A 16,190-nucleotide genomic window follows, 5' to 3' on the forward strand; every position below is an offset into this window, starting at 1 on the left:
TAAGGCGCACACAAACACAGAAAATATTTTTTTATTTTTGTTGGAGACTAGTGCACTTTGTGGGTTACACCACGCTTTAAGAAATGAGCCAGCCGGCCCTTTACTTATGGGACATAGGCACACGCTTGGCAATTGCTCCTTTGTTGATGCACGTGCAGCCACAGTGTACACAATTCACAAACACAGAAAATATTTTTTTATTTTGTTTGGAGTGTACTTTGGGGGTTACAGCACCCTTTAACGGACAAGCCAGCTGGCCCTTTACTTATGGGACACAGGCGCACGCTTGGCGCTGCTCCTTTGTTGATGCACGTGCAGCCACAGTGCACACAATTCACAAACACAGAAAAAATATTTATTTTTTTGCACTTGGGGGAAGCATCCCTGATGGACAGAACACCCCCTGGACAACACTACAGCACCCCTTTAGGACTGGGACACTGCACAGGACTTTGGAGTGGACACAGCCCCTATGGACAACTGACTGCACAACACAGTCCAGCCAGCCCCTATGGACTTTGAAGTAGTGGACACAGCCCCTATTAACAACAGCAGCACAGCACAACACAGCCAGCCCCTATGGACTTTGAAGTAGTGGACACAGCCCCTATGGACAACAGCAGCACAACACAACACTGCACTACACTACACTACACAGCCCAGCCAGCCCTAACTCCCACCCTCCCTCTTCACTGTCCACAGCCGAGTGAGAAAATGGCGCCGACGCGGGTACCTTATATAGGATCCAAAACCCACGAGACCCGGAAGGCGGGATGATGACATTTTGCCTCGATTTCAGATCCGAGTCAGGCGGGAAAAGTCGAGCCTGACTCAGATCGGCCTCGGATCGGGAGGCTCGGGGGGGTTCGGATATCAGATATCCGAACCTGCTCACCCCTAGTCATAACACACCTATTACAAGTAACTTCTCTAGGTAAGTTCAATGTATTATGACATTATCTATTGATCGGAGTGAGCAGCTACTGTACGTAGTGGAGGTTGGAGATATATACACAGCTAAAGCTAGACACAGATCTGACTGTTTTTGTGTGCTAGAAGCAATTATATTTCCTTTGCATTGGACGCATATTAAATTTAAATTAATGTAAACTACTGTAACACACATTTACAAAAACAAATTCACAGCAATATAGGCTGATCGCAATGTGCGTATCATCAGAGCCTACGACCAGGAGAAAACTGGACTGCTGCATGGGCAACTATAATGGTTTTTAGTGACTGTTTTAAATTGTCACCGTCTTACATTGAGCACACACTAAACAAGATCTTAGATTAAAAATATGACCGATCTGGAAGATCAGATCTGTGGGAGAGTGAATACTCTATTGCAGCTAAATATTACAATGATAAAATAAATGAAAACATTCAGAGCTGTTGGAGCGTTCTTACCTTCCCTTATGAAATAACTTTATGTGATCACCACCATGAAGGAGCTGCCCATTCCTGTACCATCTTCCTGGCACATGCTCAGAAATTTCACACTTCAAACTGATTTCCTTGCCAAGATTCACAGTCATATCAGTTAGGGGTTGTAGTATCTTCAGGGGCCGCACTTTAATGAAAACATACAAATAAGTAGTAGCAGTAGAAGTGACCACATCAGGCAATGCTTACTTTGGGTTTCGGACTATAGATAGACAGTAAGTAGTTAGACAATGTCTAGATAGACACCAGATGTTAGACAGTTAATAGTTAGACAAGGTTAAAAGTTCGACACAGACAAAAGTCAGACATACTAAAGTTAGACATGTCAAAAGTTTGACAGGTACAAAAGATCGACAGGATCAAAAGTTCGACATGAAAAAGATCGACACAAAAATGGTCAACACATTTTTTGTATTTATTTTTTTAGGATTAGGGTTAGGTTTAGGGTTAGGCACTTACCCCCACAGTTAGGGTTAGGCACTTACACAGACAGTTAGGGTTAAGCACCAGGAGGAAGGGTTAGGCACCAAGGGGAGGGTTAGGGTGAAGATTAGGGCTAAAAAACAACAACAACAACAAAAATTTTGTGTCGACCATTTTCATGTCGAACTTTTGACCTTGTCGACCTTCTGTACCCGTCGAACTTTTTACATGTCTAACTTTAGTGTGTCTGACTTTTGTTTGTGTCTAACTTTTTTCCCTGTCTGACTATTCCCTGTCTAACATCTGGTATCTATCTAGACATTGTCTAATTACTGTCTACTGTATCTCTTATACCACACCGGCTTACTTTAACTATATTACTTAGCATCATTAGCATCCATTTCTATTTGGTACACTACATGTAAGATATACAGTAAAACTCTAACATCCTAATGATGTACTATTAGATAGCAGATAAGTACTGAAGCCGCTGAGAAAAGCACTTACAATCCACTTGGAGCTGTGCCGCTGACTGCCCTCCCGTGGTCATCACCGAATAGGTTGCTGAATCTCCTCTGTCTGCCTCATCTATTATAAGCGTGTGCTTCTTCCCGTCTACCTTCAGTCTGTACCGTGTGCGTGGCTCATTTGTAATCTCCACACCGTTTTTGAACCTGGAAAAAACAGAAATAACTTATGCAACAATTATAAATCTATAAAATATAAGAAATATAAATGTCCATATGAATAAATCTTATAGATCACACTATGATAAATAACATGGCTCATTGACAATATAAACCATCTGTGTATTTAGCACCGGCTATTAAGTCATGAGAGGACAAAATCATTTACCATTTCACATTTGCTTCTTCATCAGACACCTCGCACTCCATTTCCACTCTTTCCCCGCAGTATGTACTGACATTTTCCAACTCCTTTGTAACCAGCACCGGTGGCTCTGTCATATTGTACAAAGAAAATATCATTTAGAAATCAGCGCTGACCTGAGATGCTCTGTTCTAGAGCATCCCATAATAACTGGAGTGAATTCTTTATACCTCAGGAGGGAGAGAGCAGAAATAATGGGCACCCACGGGACTTGTGCCTGATTATAGCAATAATTAAATGACTCCATTGCGAGCCCTTTAGTTACAGTCACGCTCAAAACAATTATAACTAACTATAACCTAACTATTTATTTTGCTTATGAAATAGACTCACTCTTAGGTTTCAATAGAATTTAAACATCCTCTCCAATACTAAAACATCAGACATAACTTTCCATCTTGTGTACAAAAGAAAAGTTTCTTGAAATTGAAACACACACACAGAAATGTAATATGCGCACAAGCAGCATAGAGAGCGCCTATCTGTGACAGCAGTGCCTTTGCAATCAGCCAATCAGAAGTGGTTTGCTAATATGGGTGACTATCATCATCATTTTGTATATAATATGGCTCTCACAATTGTAACTGTTCTCAATTTATGCTACACAAACTGGCGTAGTTTTCACCGTGCATCAGCCAGAATAAGGGGTCTATGTATTAATAAGCGCAGTGCTGCCACGATTATTAACCGTACAACTTACCGAGGATATTTAAATTTTTAAATAAAAATATCCTGGCTATGTACTACCGGGAACTCGCATGGACAGCGGTTGCGGTAAATGCTGTCCCCGCGAGTTACATCCCGGCATTTAGGAGAAGTCTTTCACAGAAGTGAAAGATTTCCCTGAAGATGGTGTAAACTACAGGGGCTAAACTCTGAAAAGCTTTGCTTTTTGGAGATTAGTACATAGGGGTCAGATCCATAGTCCCCATTGATAATAATGGGGATTGTGATCTGCAGTGCTGATTAGCAGTTTGCCAGAGATTTCTGTGATTTCTGCATTGTGCTAATTAGTACATAGGATCGATACATAAAATTATGCAGAAACTGCAGTTTCTGCATAATTTTATGTAAAAATCAGCTTGATACATAGGCCCTTAAGTCTCTATGTTTTGTCTATCACAGGGCTGTACAACTGGAAGTCCACAGGCTAGGTGTGGTCCTCTAAAGGGGAGGTGTATCAAGTCTTGCAGAGAGATAAAGTGGAGTAGGTCCCCAGAGAAACCAATCAGCATCTAACTGTCATTTCAAAGACTGTGCTAGATGAATGACAGTTAGAAGACGATTGATTGCTTTGGGCAACTTATCCACTTTATATCTGTCAAAGGTTTGACACATCTCCCCCTAAGTCTTTCTATGGCCCCCACCACTCACAATAATCTCTATATGCTCTACTGTACGACATAATTTATTAACAGATTTCAGTCTACAAGCACATACTTGTCACATGTACAGTATATGGTCATTATCACACAAATACACGGACATCACTGGCCTAGTATGACCTGCAGTAAAACAATAGTGCGTACCAACCTCTGACAAAGAGCTCTGTAGAGCATTTTTCATCTCCTGCACACACTTGGTAAGCAGCGTCATCTGCTAATGTACAGTTATTAATAAATAATATCCTCTGATTTCCTTTATGCTCAAATATATACCTGTATTAAATAAAAAAATCAATGTCATTTATATATTTCATTATTGAACTCACACATGATGCATGGTGAATGCTGAGTTTTACATATAGCTAAGCCTAATTGTAATTATTTCAAGTTACAGTGGTTTACAGCAGTGGTGGCAAAACCAGTCCCCAAGCACTGTGAATCTGTAGAATGAGTCACTTAAGGCCGGTACACACTACACATTCGGCCAATATATCTTGTGTGCGTCGGCCAGTGTGTACCAGCGATATGTCTGCGAACGACGTCGCTCTGAGGCATATCACGTCGGCTGTGCTCCACAGCCAATGCCCAATATATCTGCAGATATATTGGGCATTGGCTGTGGAGCATCATGTTGTGTATACACTTGCAGCAGAGGCCACAGGAAGGGGGGCACAATATGTCCCCGGCCAGTGGGACCTGCGGCCAGATAACAGATGATCAGGGGCGTAGAGAGCCCTGCCAGGCCCAGGTGAAGAGGGGTGTGGCCTAATTGCGGGAGGTGTGGCCACGCCCCCTTGAGCAAAACATCCCAAACAACAACACTGTCAGCCCCTCAGTCCGGCGCAATGCCAGGGGGGGCGCGATCAGTGACCCCCACAGGCATAGGTGACTACTGTGGCTGCTGCTCAGCAGCCTCGAGCAGTCTCCACTGCAGCCCAGCACACAGCTGTTCTGAGGGAGGGAGGCGAGAGAAAGGGGGGGGGGCGGCACTGGACCTGGGCCCCAGCCGGGCCCCTCAGGAAGCCCGGGCCCGGGTAAATAGTACCCGCTCCCCCACCCTCTCGGCACCCCTGCAGATGATGGCCATTCAGTGTTTATGAACAATCATCTGCAGATATATTCGGTTGGGTGTGTACCCAGCTTTACAATGATTTGTATTGAGTAAATAAAGTATTAACAAACACAGTATTTGTTCTAAAAAGCAGTTTATTTGTTTAAGATGTTAAACTCATCAAAGTATTTATTATTACTTACTTGGTACTTGGACGGATTTCTTGACCATTTTTATACCATTTAAGTTCAACCGTTGGATCAGCAAGTTCAACAACAAACCTCACTCGTCCTCCTTTGTCAATCTGATAAGCAGGATCTAGTTTCTTGGAAAATGCTTGGACACAGATAAAATAAAGTAATATTTTGGTCAATATACTGTTTAATATATAAATATCATAAATCTGAGTTGAAGCAATTAAATGCCAGTATTTCAAATTTGTTTCTACTTTCTTATATCTCAGGTAAAGCCCATTTAGGACTATATAAATATAGATGTTACCAAGGAGTAGGTCGGTGGTTAATTGTCATGTTTGTATAACAATGAAAGGCTTGCTGACAAGGAGCTGACATGGATTTACTTACAGGTATCAGTTCCCTGTGACATTGGACAAAGCACTCTGGACCTCATTCAGAGTCGGTCGAAGCGGCCGCACGGGAGAAGGGGCCGGATATGCAAATGATTCCCTCGCAAGTTGCGTCCCTAAGTTCGGATCGGTTGCTGGCTGACCAAGGGGAGGAAGCGGTCGGAAGTCAAAAAAATACGCCCCCCTTCTCGTACGCATTACACGTCATCTCCGGGCATATAAGGATTAATCGAGACCATCGCGAACCATCGGAACTGGTCGTAGAGCTTAAGGTTGACCATACCCTCTCTTAAGCTCTACAATCATGTCAGTGTAAAAACCTCCCATGTCACATGTGCCATGACGCTACTTTGTTAATTATGCACTCCCATAAACCGTATGCACTGCCATAAAACGCTGTTCGCATAATTAGGCACGCCTGCGTTCGGATCTCCACTCCCCCGTTTTCAAGCACCTTCCCCTGTTACCACCCACAAACGCCTCATTCTGTCACTCAAACTACCGATCTGGCTGTGTTCAAGGAGAGAGAAATTTCTGATCATAGCGGCTACTGTGCGCACGCGCATTGCGAACTTTACACATGCGCAGTATAGCGAACATCGGTGGCGTACGACCGTGCAGCCGCTTCGACCGACTCTGAATGAGGTCCTCTGTCGTTGTGTGTCTCAGACAGTAAGCTAAGCTGGATATGGTAAATGTGCCTATGTACAGCACTGCATGGAGATATATACAATATATACAATAGCAATTCAGAATTTATAACACAGTTCTACACTTCATAAGCATTTAGAAGTTCAGCTGCTGGATGACATATAATAACATAATAATAACGATGTTACATGTAGCAGTATATTTCAGATAGAGAATGGCTCTGTGATATAGCAATACAAGTAACCCTTTGATCTTGCTATAAAACTAATGTATTTGTCTCTAATAAATACCTTCACTCTTCTTCTCTTCCCTGCGCATGCGCTTCAGTCTCTTCAGCATGCCCCTTAGGTCGGTGATCCCGTACTGAAAGGCAATCTTCTCATACTCATTGGGACTTGCAGCCTTCAGAATCTCCCACACGTCTATCTCAGGACCTTCTTCTGGTTTCACTTCTCTGATATCAGGAGAGAATGAGGTAGATCATACTGAGATACAGATCACAGCTTTGCTTACAGGAGATTGCAGATGTTTGTGGGTCATTGCATTCATCTAACCCATGACCCCAGCGATGGGGTCATGGGTTCGATTATAATAACCAAGGCCCTATATGGATGGACTTTTTATGGTCTCTCCATGTTTGCACAGATTTCCTCTGGATAATTCTGGTTCTGGTTCAGTGACAGTGAAAAAACATAATATTAGTGTATGAACCCTCATTTCTGTATGTGTGTGATAAATCACTTAGGGGTCTATTTATTAAGCAGTGTTAGGAGACAGAGTGAAAAGTGATAAGAAAGTGATAAGGTGCCAGCCAATCAGCTCCCAACTGTCATTTTTCAAACACAGCCTGTGAAATGACAGTTGGGAGCTGATTGGTTGGCACCTTATCACTTTCTTATCACTTTTCACTCTGTCTCCTAACACTGCTTAGTAAATAGACCCCTTAGACTTGGGGACTTGTGTATTAGCCTGTGAGATGCAGAAATGGGCGTGATTCCGGCGAGTCTGTCCATATTTTTAAAGCAGCAATCATTTAAAAGGTTGGTTTTGCCTTTTAAATGACACTTTAAAATAATGGCAGACTATATAGGCATTCTCATCAGAATTGCGCCTGTGCCTATACAGTATCTTGCAGGCTAATACAAAAGCCCTTTGGTGTGAAAAGACCTACGCCTCCCCAGTGCAGAAGTATCTAAGATAAAAACAGTCCTGATAATTTGCAGTCAGTAAGACATGGAGAGGAATCCAGTCACTTATCTAGATCAGTGGTTCTCAAACTCATTTCTCAGGACTCCACACAGTTCATGTATTGCAGGTTACCCAGCAGGTGCACAGGTGCATTCATTACTCACTGACACATTTTAAAAGATCCACAGGTGGAACTAATTATTTCACTTGCAATTCTGTGAGGAGACCAGGAAAACATGCACTGTTTGGGGTCCTGAGGACTGAGTTCGAGAAAATGTGTCCTAGATCATTGGTTCTCAAACTCGCTCCTCAGGACCTCGCACAGGTCACGTTTACCAGGTCACCCAGCAGGAGCACAGGTGTATTCATTACTCACTGACACATTTTTAAAAGATCCACATTTTTTAAAAGATCCACAGGTGGAGCTAATTATTTCACTTGCGATCTGTGAGGAGACCTGGAAAACATGCACTGTTTTGGGTCCCAAGGACTGAGTTTGAAAACCACTGCTCTAGACCACTGGTCGGGGAACAGGGGTAAATTACCCCAAATGGGGTAAAAATTAAATTCCTGGGGGTAATGGACGGACAACCGGGCATGCATATTAATCATTGAATGCCCGGCTGTCCGTCCATTACCCCCAGGAATGGAGGTCACTAGCGCCGGGTGCGGCGCCAGTGTCCTCCAGCCCAGCGCCGCAGGGAGGTTCTAAGCCGGACGTCCGCTGAGATGTTATTACCAGCGGGCGCCCGGCGCCTTCCATGCAGTGCCGCGTTAGCCGGAGGCTGGAGTTCTCTTCTGAACTCCAGCTTCCGGCTCTCCCCATGCGCACTATGGGAGAGACGTCATGACGTCTCTCCCATAGTACCGAGGAGCAGCCGGGCGGACAGGATGGCGGCGGATGCAGGAGCGGGGATTAAGGTAAGTGTTTTTTTTTTCTTTGTACAAGCGGCACTACAGGGGCACTATATGGGGGCACTACTAAAAGGGCATTATATTGGGGCACTGCTACAGGGGCATTATATGGGGGCACTACTACAGGGGCCCTATATGGGGGCACTACTACAGGGGCCTTATATGGGGGCACTACTACAGGGGCATAACTATGGGGGCACTTCTACAGGGGCATAACTATGGGGGCACTACTACAGGGGCATAACTATGGGGGCACTACTACAGGGGCATAACTACGGGGGCACTTCTACAGTGGCATTATATGGGGGCATAACTACGGGGGCACTACTACAGGGGCATTATATGGGGGCACTACTACAATAATTTGGTTTTCCATTTATGTATATTGAAAACAAGTAAAATACTTCTGAGATAATAGCATATCACTACTCATATGTGATTATCGCAAAAGTATTTTATTATTTGCAAATTGTCAGTTTGTAAGGAAACAGTCTTCTACTGATGAATTGTCCATACCATTAGCCTGACAAAGCAGCAGACTGTACAATAGAATACATGAGTAAGCTTTTGCTGTCCTATGTTTTATTCCTGTCTTATGTTAACAAAGTTGTTTTGCTTTCATATTTCAAACAGTTATAAGCTTTTTTTTATTCATTTAGCATTGTGACTTTTTGTTATATTAAACTTCAGTTAATTATGCTTTTAACACTACATTTATGGCAGATTATTGTTACTGATTAAAGTAAGCTGTTATTGCATTTTTGGATCAGTCAGGGAGTCACTGAAGACTTCCTAAGAGTGTAAGCTCTTGAACTAAGGGCTCGATTCAGACTCGGTCGCAAGATGTGAACGCTCTTTCCCAGCGTATGCTAATTTGGCAAAGTGACGGCATGGCAGGCGAACGCACGGCAAGGCATAAACACGCCCACTATGTCTTGGCGTGCAAATGCTTTGTGTATGCAGACTCCAACCAGCCTGTCTTAAAATGCCCATTGGGCTGTCTATGCTGGGCAAGTGTACGCTTCCGATTTTTCGCTACGGTTCGCACATGCGCACTGCGATGCATACCCATACGCACAATGCGAACCATCAGCAGCTACGAGAGAACGCTTCTTAGCGTCCGGGTCTGAATAGGGCCATAATTCTCAGTGGTAGCAGGACTTTGGTTTTAATAGTGTGAGATATAGTTTGGGAGGATTTTAGTCATTTCTAAACAGAAAAGGTGGTTCTGCTTTGGTCAACCCACTCACATGTCACGTATACTGAAAGGTGTCTTGTCATGAGAACATTTGTTGACAATGTGTGATGTTGCTTGCTTATATTTAAAAAACACAGGGCCTGATTCAATAAGGATTGCAACTGCAAAAGCACACCAAGTTTGCCGAATGTTGCGTACTTCGCAGGAGTCAGTATGATTTACCGCCGGCCGCATGCAGGGGTGGATCTAGACTGTTCTTTTAGGGGGGGCGATAGGCGCCGGACACGAGCCAAAAGGAGCTTGCGGACCGGCAGCCAATCAGCAGCAGCTGCTGGTCCGTGAGCTCCCATTGTCCTGCGACTAGAGCTAGATTAGAATGAGAGCAGTCATTCTTGAGGGCTGCTGCGGACGGTTGGGCGGCAACAATTTCAAAGCTCCTGCCACCTGGGCCCCCCTTCCGTTAAATTGGCCAGACCGGCCCATCTGGCATTTGCCAGGAGGGGGTGTACAGAGATAAGGCCTATAGGGGTAGATGTATGATAGCGGCACTTAACGTGCCGCTATATCGCTTCCTGCTTCGCCTCATTACCGAGGCGAAGCAGGAAGCACTACCGATAAGTTGTAAGAACATCTCATCGGCTGGAGAGGGGGAGCATTAACTCTCCCCTCTGGCGCTACCCGCTAGAGACCACAGCGCAGCCGCCTAGTGTAGTGCTGATGCCCTGTGTCTCTGTCCCGGCCGGCTCCACTGAGCATGTGTGGGATCTCGCAAGTATCGCGAGATCCCCGCGTGCAGCCTGGAGCCGGTAGCTGCCCCTGTGGGGATAGGGCATCACCAGGCTGTAGCTGTCAATAACGACAGCTACAGCGGGCAGAACGGTCAGGCGATCTGACCGTTCGTACATGGCCCAGGCTATCGGCGCTGCTATCTAATGACAGGGGTGTATAGCGCCCCTGTCATTTACCGCCCAGACCCCCGATCATACATCGCTTCTGGGCTTCATACATCTCCCCCATTGTGTGCCGCTGCAGAGGATGTGACCAGCGCCATGGGGGTGTGACTAGTGATGTAGAGAGTGTGGTCATTGTTGCGGTGGCGTGACTAGCACCTACCTTGAAAAACCGCAATCTTCCTATGCTTACCAATTAAATCAATAGTGTGAGAATCTACATATGAACAAAGGGAAACATGACCATAATATGGTAATTAAAGAAAAATGGCCCTTAATGACAACATAATTGTGAATATCCACTGCTAAAGAGGCTACGTATCACTTAGTGATGTAATGAATGTGAAATCTTTCCAAATATAAAAAGGACCTCACTGTACTAAAGAATAGCTACAGTATACTAAGAGAATATTAGATCAGAGGTGGTGGGGCAGAGCAGCAAAGGGGAAGAAACAGAGGTGGGCAGTGAACAAAGTGGGTAGACAGAAAAGGGCGGAATGAGGTTGGATAACTGAGGTGGCCTGGCATATACTAGTGTGTGCGTGTGTGTATATTGTATGTGTGTGTGTATATATATTATATATATATATATATATATAAATATACACACACACACACACACATATATATATATAATATATATACACACACACATACATAATATATAAAATATATATATATATTATATACACATGTACAACTAACTAAACAATACATAGAATTATTAAAATAGTCACTCAGTGGCAATACACCCACAGTAGGAGCATACCTTCTTCAGAGGCACTGCACTGAGACTCAGGCTGCAGGACACGGACACCCCATCCTTGATTAGCAGCAGCAGCAGTCAGCAGGTTATCCCCGATTTCAAGACAGCAGAAGGACAGCCCTGTCACAATCTCCTGGGCTACCTTCACATAACTGAGGCTCAGTTTGGCTGCTGTTGGCTGCGTTGGTTGTGGCAGCAGTGTGTGACGTTACACGGCATGATGGTACACCGCGCAGCCACAGAGGAGTCCCCCAGGGCCGAGAGTGACTCCAGCTCTCCCTGTACTACACTGCTGGTCCCCGGCTGCTCTCCTGCCTCACCCTGTCCCCGCTATAGTCGGGCATTTAACCCGCCTAATGAAACGGGAGTGGAGCGCATACAGCCAGCGGTGTGTGTGTGTGTCACACTGTTGCTGGGACAGGGAGTAGGCAGGAAAGCAGCCCAGCAGTGTGTGTAGTACAGTGACACACATCGGCGGTACAACTGGATAAGGGGCCGTGAAAGCACACGGTGTTCAGTGCAGGCGGACTGTGCTAGGGGGGGGGGGGGGGGGCGATCGCTCCAATCCGCCACTAGCTGCATGGTCGGCGGTTCAAATCCCGACAGCGGCATCCCGACAGCAGTGAAAATCCCGATCGTCGAAGGTAAGTATTGACTAACCTATTCTACCCCCTGACCCTAACCCTCCCTTAGGGGTGCCTAACCCTAAACTCCCCCCAAGTGCCTAACCTTAATCCCCCCTCTAAGTGCCTAAACCTAACCCCCCCTTCTCCGCTGCCTAAACCTAATTCCCCCGGGGGGGTGCCTAACCCTAACCTCCCCCCAGGGGTGCCTAACCCTAACTTCCCCTTCCCCTAGCCTAAACCTAAGTCCCCCCCAGGAACCTTAAACCTAACCCTCCCCCCCGCGACTGTCCGTGCCTGGCAACCGGCTTACATTCGATCGGTAAGCCGGGTGTCGGGCTCCCGGTGTAAGGAAAATGACAGGCGTCGGGACTGCGACGCCTGTCATTTAACCCTTGCCGGGATTAGACAGTAGGGAAGCTGACGGTCGGGATTCCATCCATCGGCTTCCCAACTGCTTCCCACTGCGCATGCATCACAGTGCGCGTGTGTGAAGGCACCAATGCGATCGCACTGCAATCAAACAGACCACGGAGAACCATCACAGAGTTATTGACAGACAGTGAGCATTTGGGGGTGGTGACTGGGGGGTGGTCGGCGATATACAGGCGTGCCCGTCCGTTTGAACGCCATTGTATGGGCATGCATAAATTAGCCAGTGCGATTGCATACGCAGCTTGAGTACTTACTGCATGCTACGAGGTTAGCAATTCCTAAGTAAGGTCAGGGCTGCTGTAATTCTGCGTGAGGCGCCGATGGTACTCTGTTACCGATGTTTATGGAGGTTTGCAAGGTATTACGGATATAGTGGTAGTGGGAGGCAATGTGCGTCTCTATGCTGGCAGTCGAACGGCATTGCGATTGCATACATTATCATATTTTCGCAGCAGACCTGCGTGCGATTACGGAGCTGTGATCGCAATAGCAATCCTTAATGAATCAGTCCCACATACCGTATAATAAGCCTCACTAGTCTTCTGCACTGAGCAATCACTCTGTAGAAATGATGGTGTTTTAGCTATAAAATATTTAGACCTGGATGACCGACTCATCTATTACAATGTGGTCCTGGAGATACTTTGCATTTTGCAGGATGGCTTTTGCACATGCAGACACACTAGCTTTTCTGTGTGTGATTAAATGATTGTGTGCATGAAGGGTATAGGGAGCCACAATGATTTGTCCATCAAACAAATCATTCAGTTATCCCACTTTTCATATACACAGGAGAAGTAAATCGGCACTTATGGGTCTTATTTAATAATATGATACTATGATATACTTAACCTATAGGAACCGCAGAGATGTCAGCTTCCATTATTCTGACTTTACTAAACTGGTAAAAGCTGACACCTGATTGGTTGGTATAGATTACAGCACATAATTTCTTCTTGTTAGAGTAAATAAGCCCATACTCATTTTGTGAAACATCCACTACATGTCAAACAAAAAATCATTGTGCTAAATTGTTATATATCTGAGATATTTGTGTTTCTGTAAAACACTCAACATGTATTAGCACAAGTGATGTCAAATAGAAACTGACCAACTACAACAATACATTATGTAACAATCACAAAATGTATATTTCTACTTCAGGGTCCATAGGGTATCCACAGGATACCTTGGGGTATAGGTGTGACGTCAGTCGCTGGGCACCATAGAGTTAAGCTTTTCAGCCTCCCAGGATGCACTAGGGTCCCCCTCCTATACCCCGCCCCCGAGCCAAGGCACCTCAGTTTAGTTTGGTGCCCGGCCGGCGTCGGGTGCACCTGTCGGAGTGGGGGCTAGAAGAGCCCCTGAAGCTTTCTTCAGTGCAGCTGTGGCTGCACATCTGGATGTACAGCATGGACAGTCAGTCCTGACGTCCATGCTGTCTTCCCTACACCCCCGCCGGTACCAGAACGCCGGTACCGATCCGGGGATGCCGGTGAGCATCTGGGGTCACAGCTAGCGGTGACCCCAGATGTTCCGGACCATGGCCGGATCCAAGGGGGACAAAGGTAAGCAGCGGGGTCCCGCGGTGGGTCCCCGCTGGTCACATGGTCCTAAGTCCCTAGGCAGGGGGCTCCCTGGGGACTGGCTGCAGCGTGGAGCCAGGCGACCAACCTGCGCTTTCCACTACCCCCTGGGACAGCGGACCGCAGCAGAGCGGTAGCGCTGCGGCGTCCCAGGGGTTAAATGCATGCCAGGGGAGCGCGCCTTCCCTGTCTCACAGCCGGCGCCTCCCCCGCTGCACACAGCCCTCTCTGCATGCTGCCGACTGGTCCTGTGGCAGCGCTCCTCCCCCAGGCTAGCCTCCTCTCTGCTCCTCGGCGGCCATCTTCTCCAGAACGCATGGTGAACGCTGCTGGAAGCGCTGGACGGAAGCATCGTGGTCTGGGTCCCCCCGCATACCTCTCCTCCGCTGTGGCTCAGGTCTGTGTATGCAGCGCTGTGTCCTACCAGGCCCTGTGTCTGTGTAGTTGAGTGATCAGCGCTGTTAGTGCAGGAATTGTTATTTCTCTGCATTGTATGTGACTGTGCTAGCGCTGCCTGTAACTTTTCTTCTCTAAACTGTCAGCTTTATTACTGTCCCTGTTCTTTCTGCTAAAGCCCTTGCGGTGCGGTGCTGCAGGGTGGTCTCTCGCCTATTTAATACTTAATTGGTGAGAGAGGTCACATACGTGGTGCCATCATGTCTGAAAGTGATTTTCCCCTCCGGCTACAGTGTACCACGTGCAAAGTACCGTTAGCGGAGGGGGAGGGTAGCGCGGAGGGCCTTTGCCGGCAGTGTTTGTCCATGGCGCGGCCTATTACGGTTACAGCACCGGTACAGGAGCCGCCCTGGGCTTGTTTCGCTCAGGCGTTAACAGCTTTAGTGGGCCAGTTAGCTCCGCAGCCCGCGTTTACTCCGATGGGTTTGTCCCAGCAGTCTGTGGTGTCGTCACCCACGCAGGGGTTCCCACGACAATTGGTGGTACCCCACAGTCTCCCTATTTCCCCGCTCCCGGGTTCTCAGGAGCCAGCGTGGGTTAACTCCCTGACGAGTTCTGTACAGCACTTGTCGGATGTGTTGCAAGGGGAGTCTGTGATGCGGCCTCATAAAAGGCCGGTGGCGTCTCTGTCCGCTCCTTATGAGGATGACGAAGGGACGTCTGATGATGGGGAGATTCTGGATCCTTACGATCAGGAACCTCTCCATACTAAGGACGCTGATGCTAAGTCCAAAGTATATATTCCTGGACTTATTCGGGCGGTCCGCACAGCCTTGGTGATTGAGGACGAAGTTCCCCCAGCGGCTAAATCTAAGTATGCCTTTTTCAAAGATGTGAAGGGCGATGCCACAGTCTTTCCTCTTTCGGGTCAGTTGGTGGACCATTTAGAGGAGGCGTGGAAACAACCTGGCAAAAGATACCAGCCGCAGAGACGCCTGGCGGTGGCTTATTCGTTCGCGGATAATTATTTTGCTAAGTGGGAATCCCCTCCACAGGTGGATTCTCACGTGACCCGTCTTGTCCGTAGTGCCACATTGCCGATGCCATCCATGTCCTCCCTTAAGGATGCTACGGACCGCAAGGTAGAAATCTGCCTGAAGTCCGCTTATTCCCTTGCAGGGGGGGCAGCACGGCCGGCTATGGCCATTTGCTGGGTTGCCAGGGCGATGGAGCGCTGGGCGGATTCATTAGAGGCTTCTTTTGAATCCGACTGTCCGGCCGAACAGGCGGAGTTGATTGGCAATCTCCGTGATTCGGCCACCTACATCAACGAGGCGGCTCTAGACATTAGTACTCTGGTGTCTAGAATTTCTTCAGCAGCGGTAGCTGCTCGTCGCACCTTGTGGCTGCGATCCTGGAAGGCGGACGCAGATTCCAAGAAAGGTCTGGAAGCGTTGCCGTTTACCGGAGAAGTTCTCTTCGGTCCGGATCTGGATAAGATTGTGGCCACGCTGGCGGCAGCCAAATCTGCTTGTCTCCCGTCGGCCGCTGCTCCTTCTGGTTCTGGACCATCGTCCTTTCGGTCATCTAGGGCCCAGGGCAGGCCCAAACCACAGTCGTTTCCTCGATAGGCTGGCCCTAAGAAATCAGTCAAGCCCCGGAAGCAGGCATGGAGTACCAGACGTCCGGCCCCCAAGCCA

The 16,190-nt window shown here is 47.0% G+C and overlaps 1 protein-coding gene across 9 annotated transcripts in view; it reads right to left on the reverse strand.

Annotated features, from left to right (window-relative positions):
• Window positions 1-16,190, reverse strand: part of MYBPC1 (myosin binding protein C1) — a 125,161-nt gene that overhangs the window by 45,562 nt on the left and 63,409 nt on the right. For all 9 annotated transcript variants that reach the window (XM_088467847.1, XM_088467846.1, XM_088467844.1 and 6 more), the window contains 6 exons: window positions 6,724-6,887; window positions 5,400-5,532; window positions 4,294-4,418; window positions 2,725-2,830; window positions 2,377-2,543; window positions 1,411-1,573 (listed from right to left, as the gene is read on the reverse strand). In XM_088467847.1, coding sequence (XP_088323973.1) covers window positions 1,411-1,573; window positions 2,377-2,543; window positions 2,725-2,830; window positions 4,294-4,418; window positions 5,400-5,532; window positions 6,724-6,887 — 858 coding nt within the window. The remainder of the gene's footprint in view (window positions 1-1,410; window positions 1,574-2,376; window positions 2,544-2,724; window positions 2,831-4,293; window positions 4,419-5,399; window positions 5,533-6,723; window positions 6,888-16,190) is intronic.

This window comes from Taudactylus pleione, unplaced genomic scaffold (assembly GCF_031769625.1).
Source record: "Taudactylus pleione unplaced genomic scaffold, aTauple2 ptg000077l, whole genome shotgun sequence".
In the NCBI taxonomy this organism is placed as follows: Eukaryota; Metazoa; Chordata; class Amphibia; order Anura; family Myobatrachidae; genus Taudactylus; species Taudactylus pleione.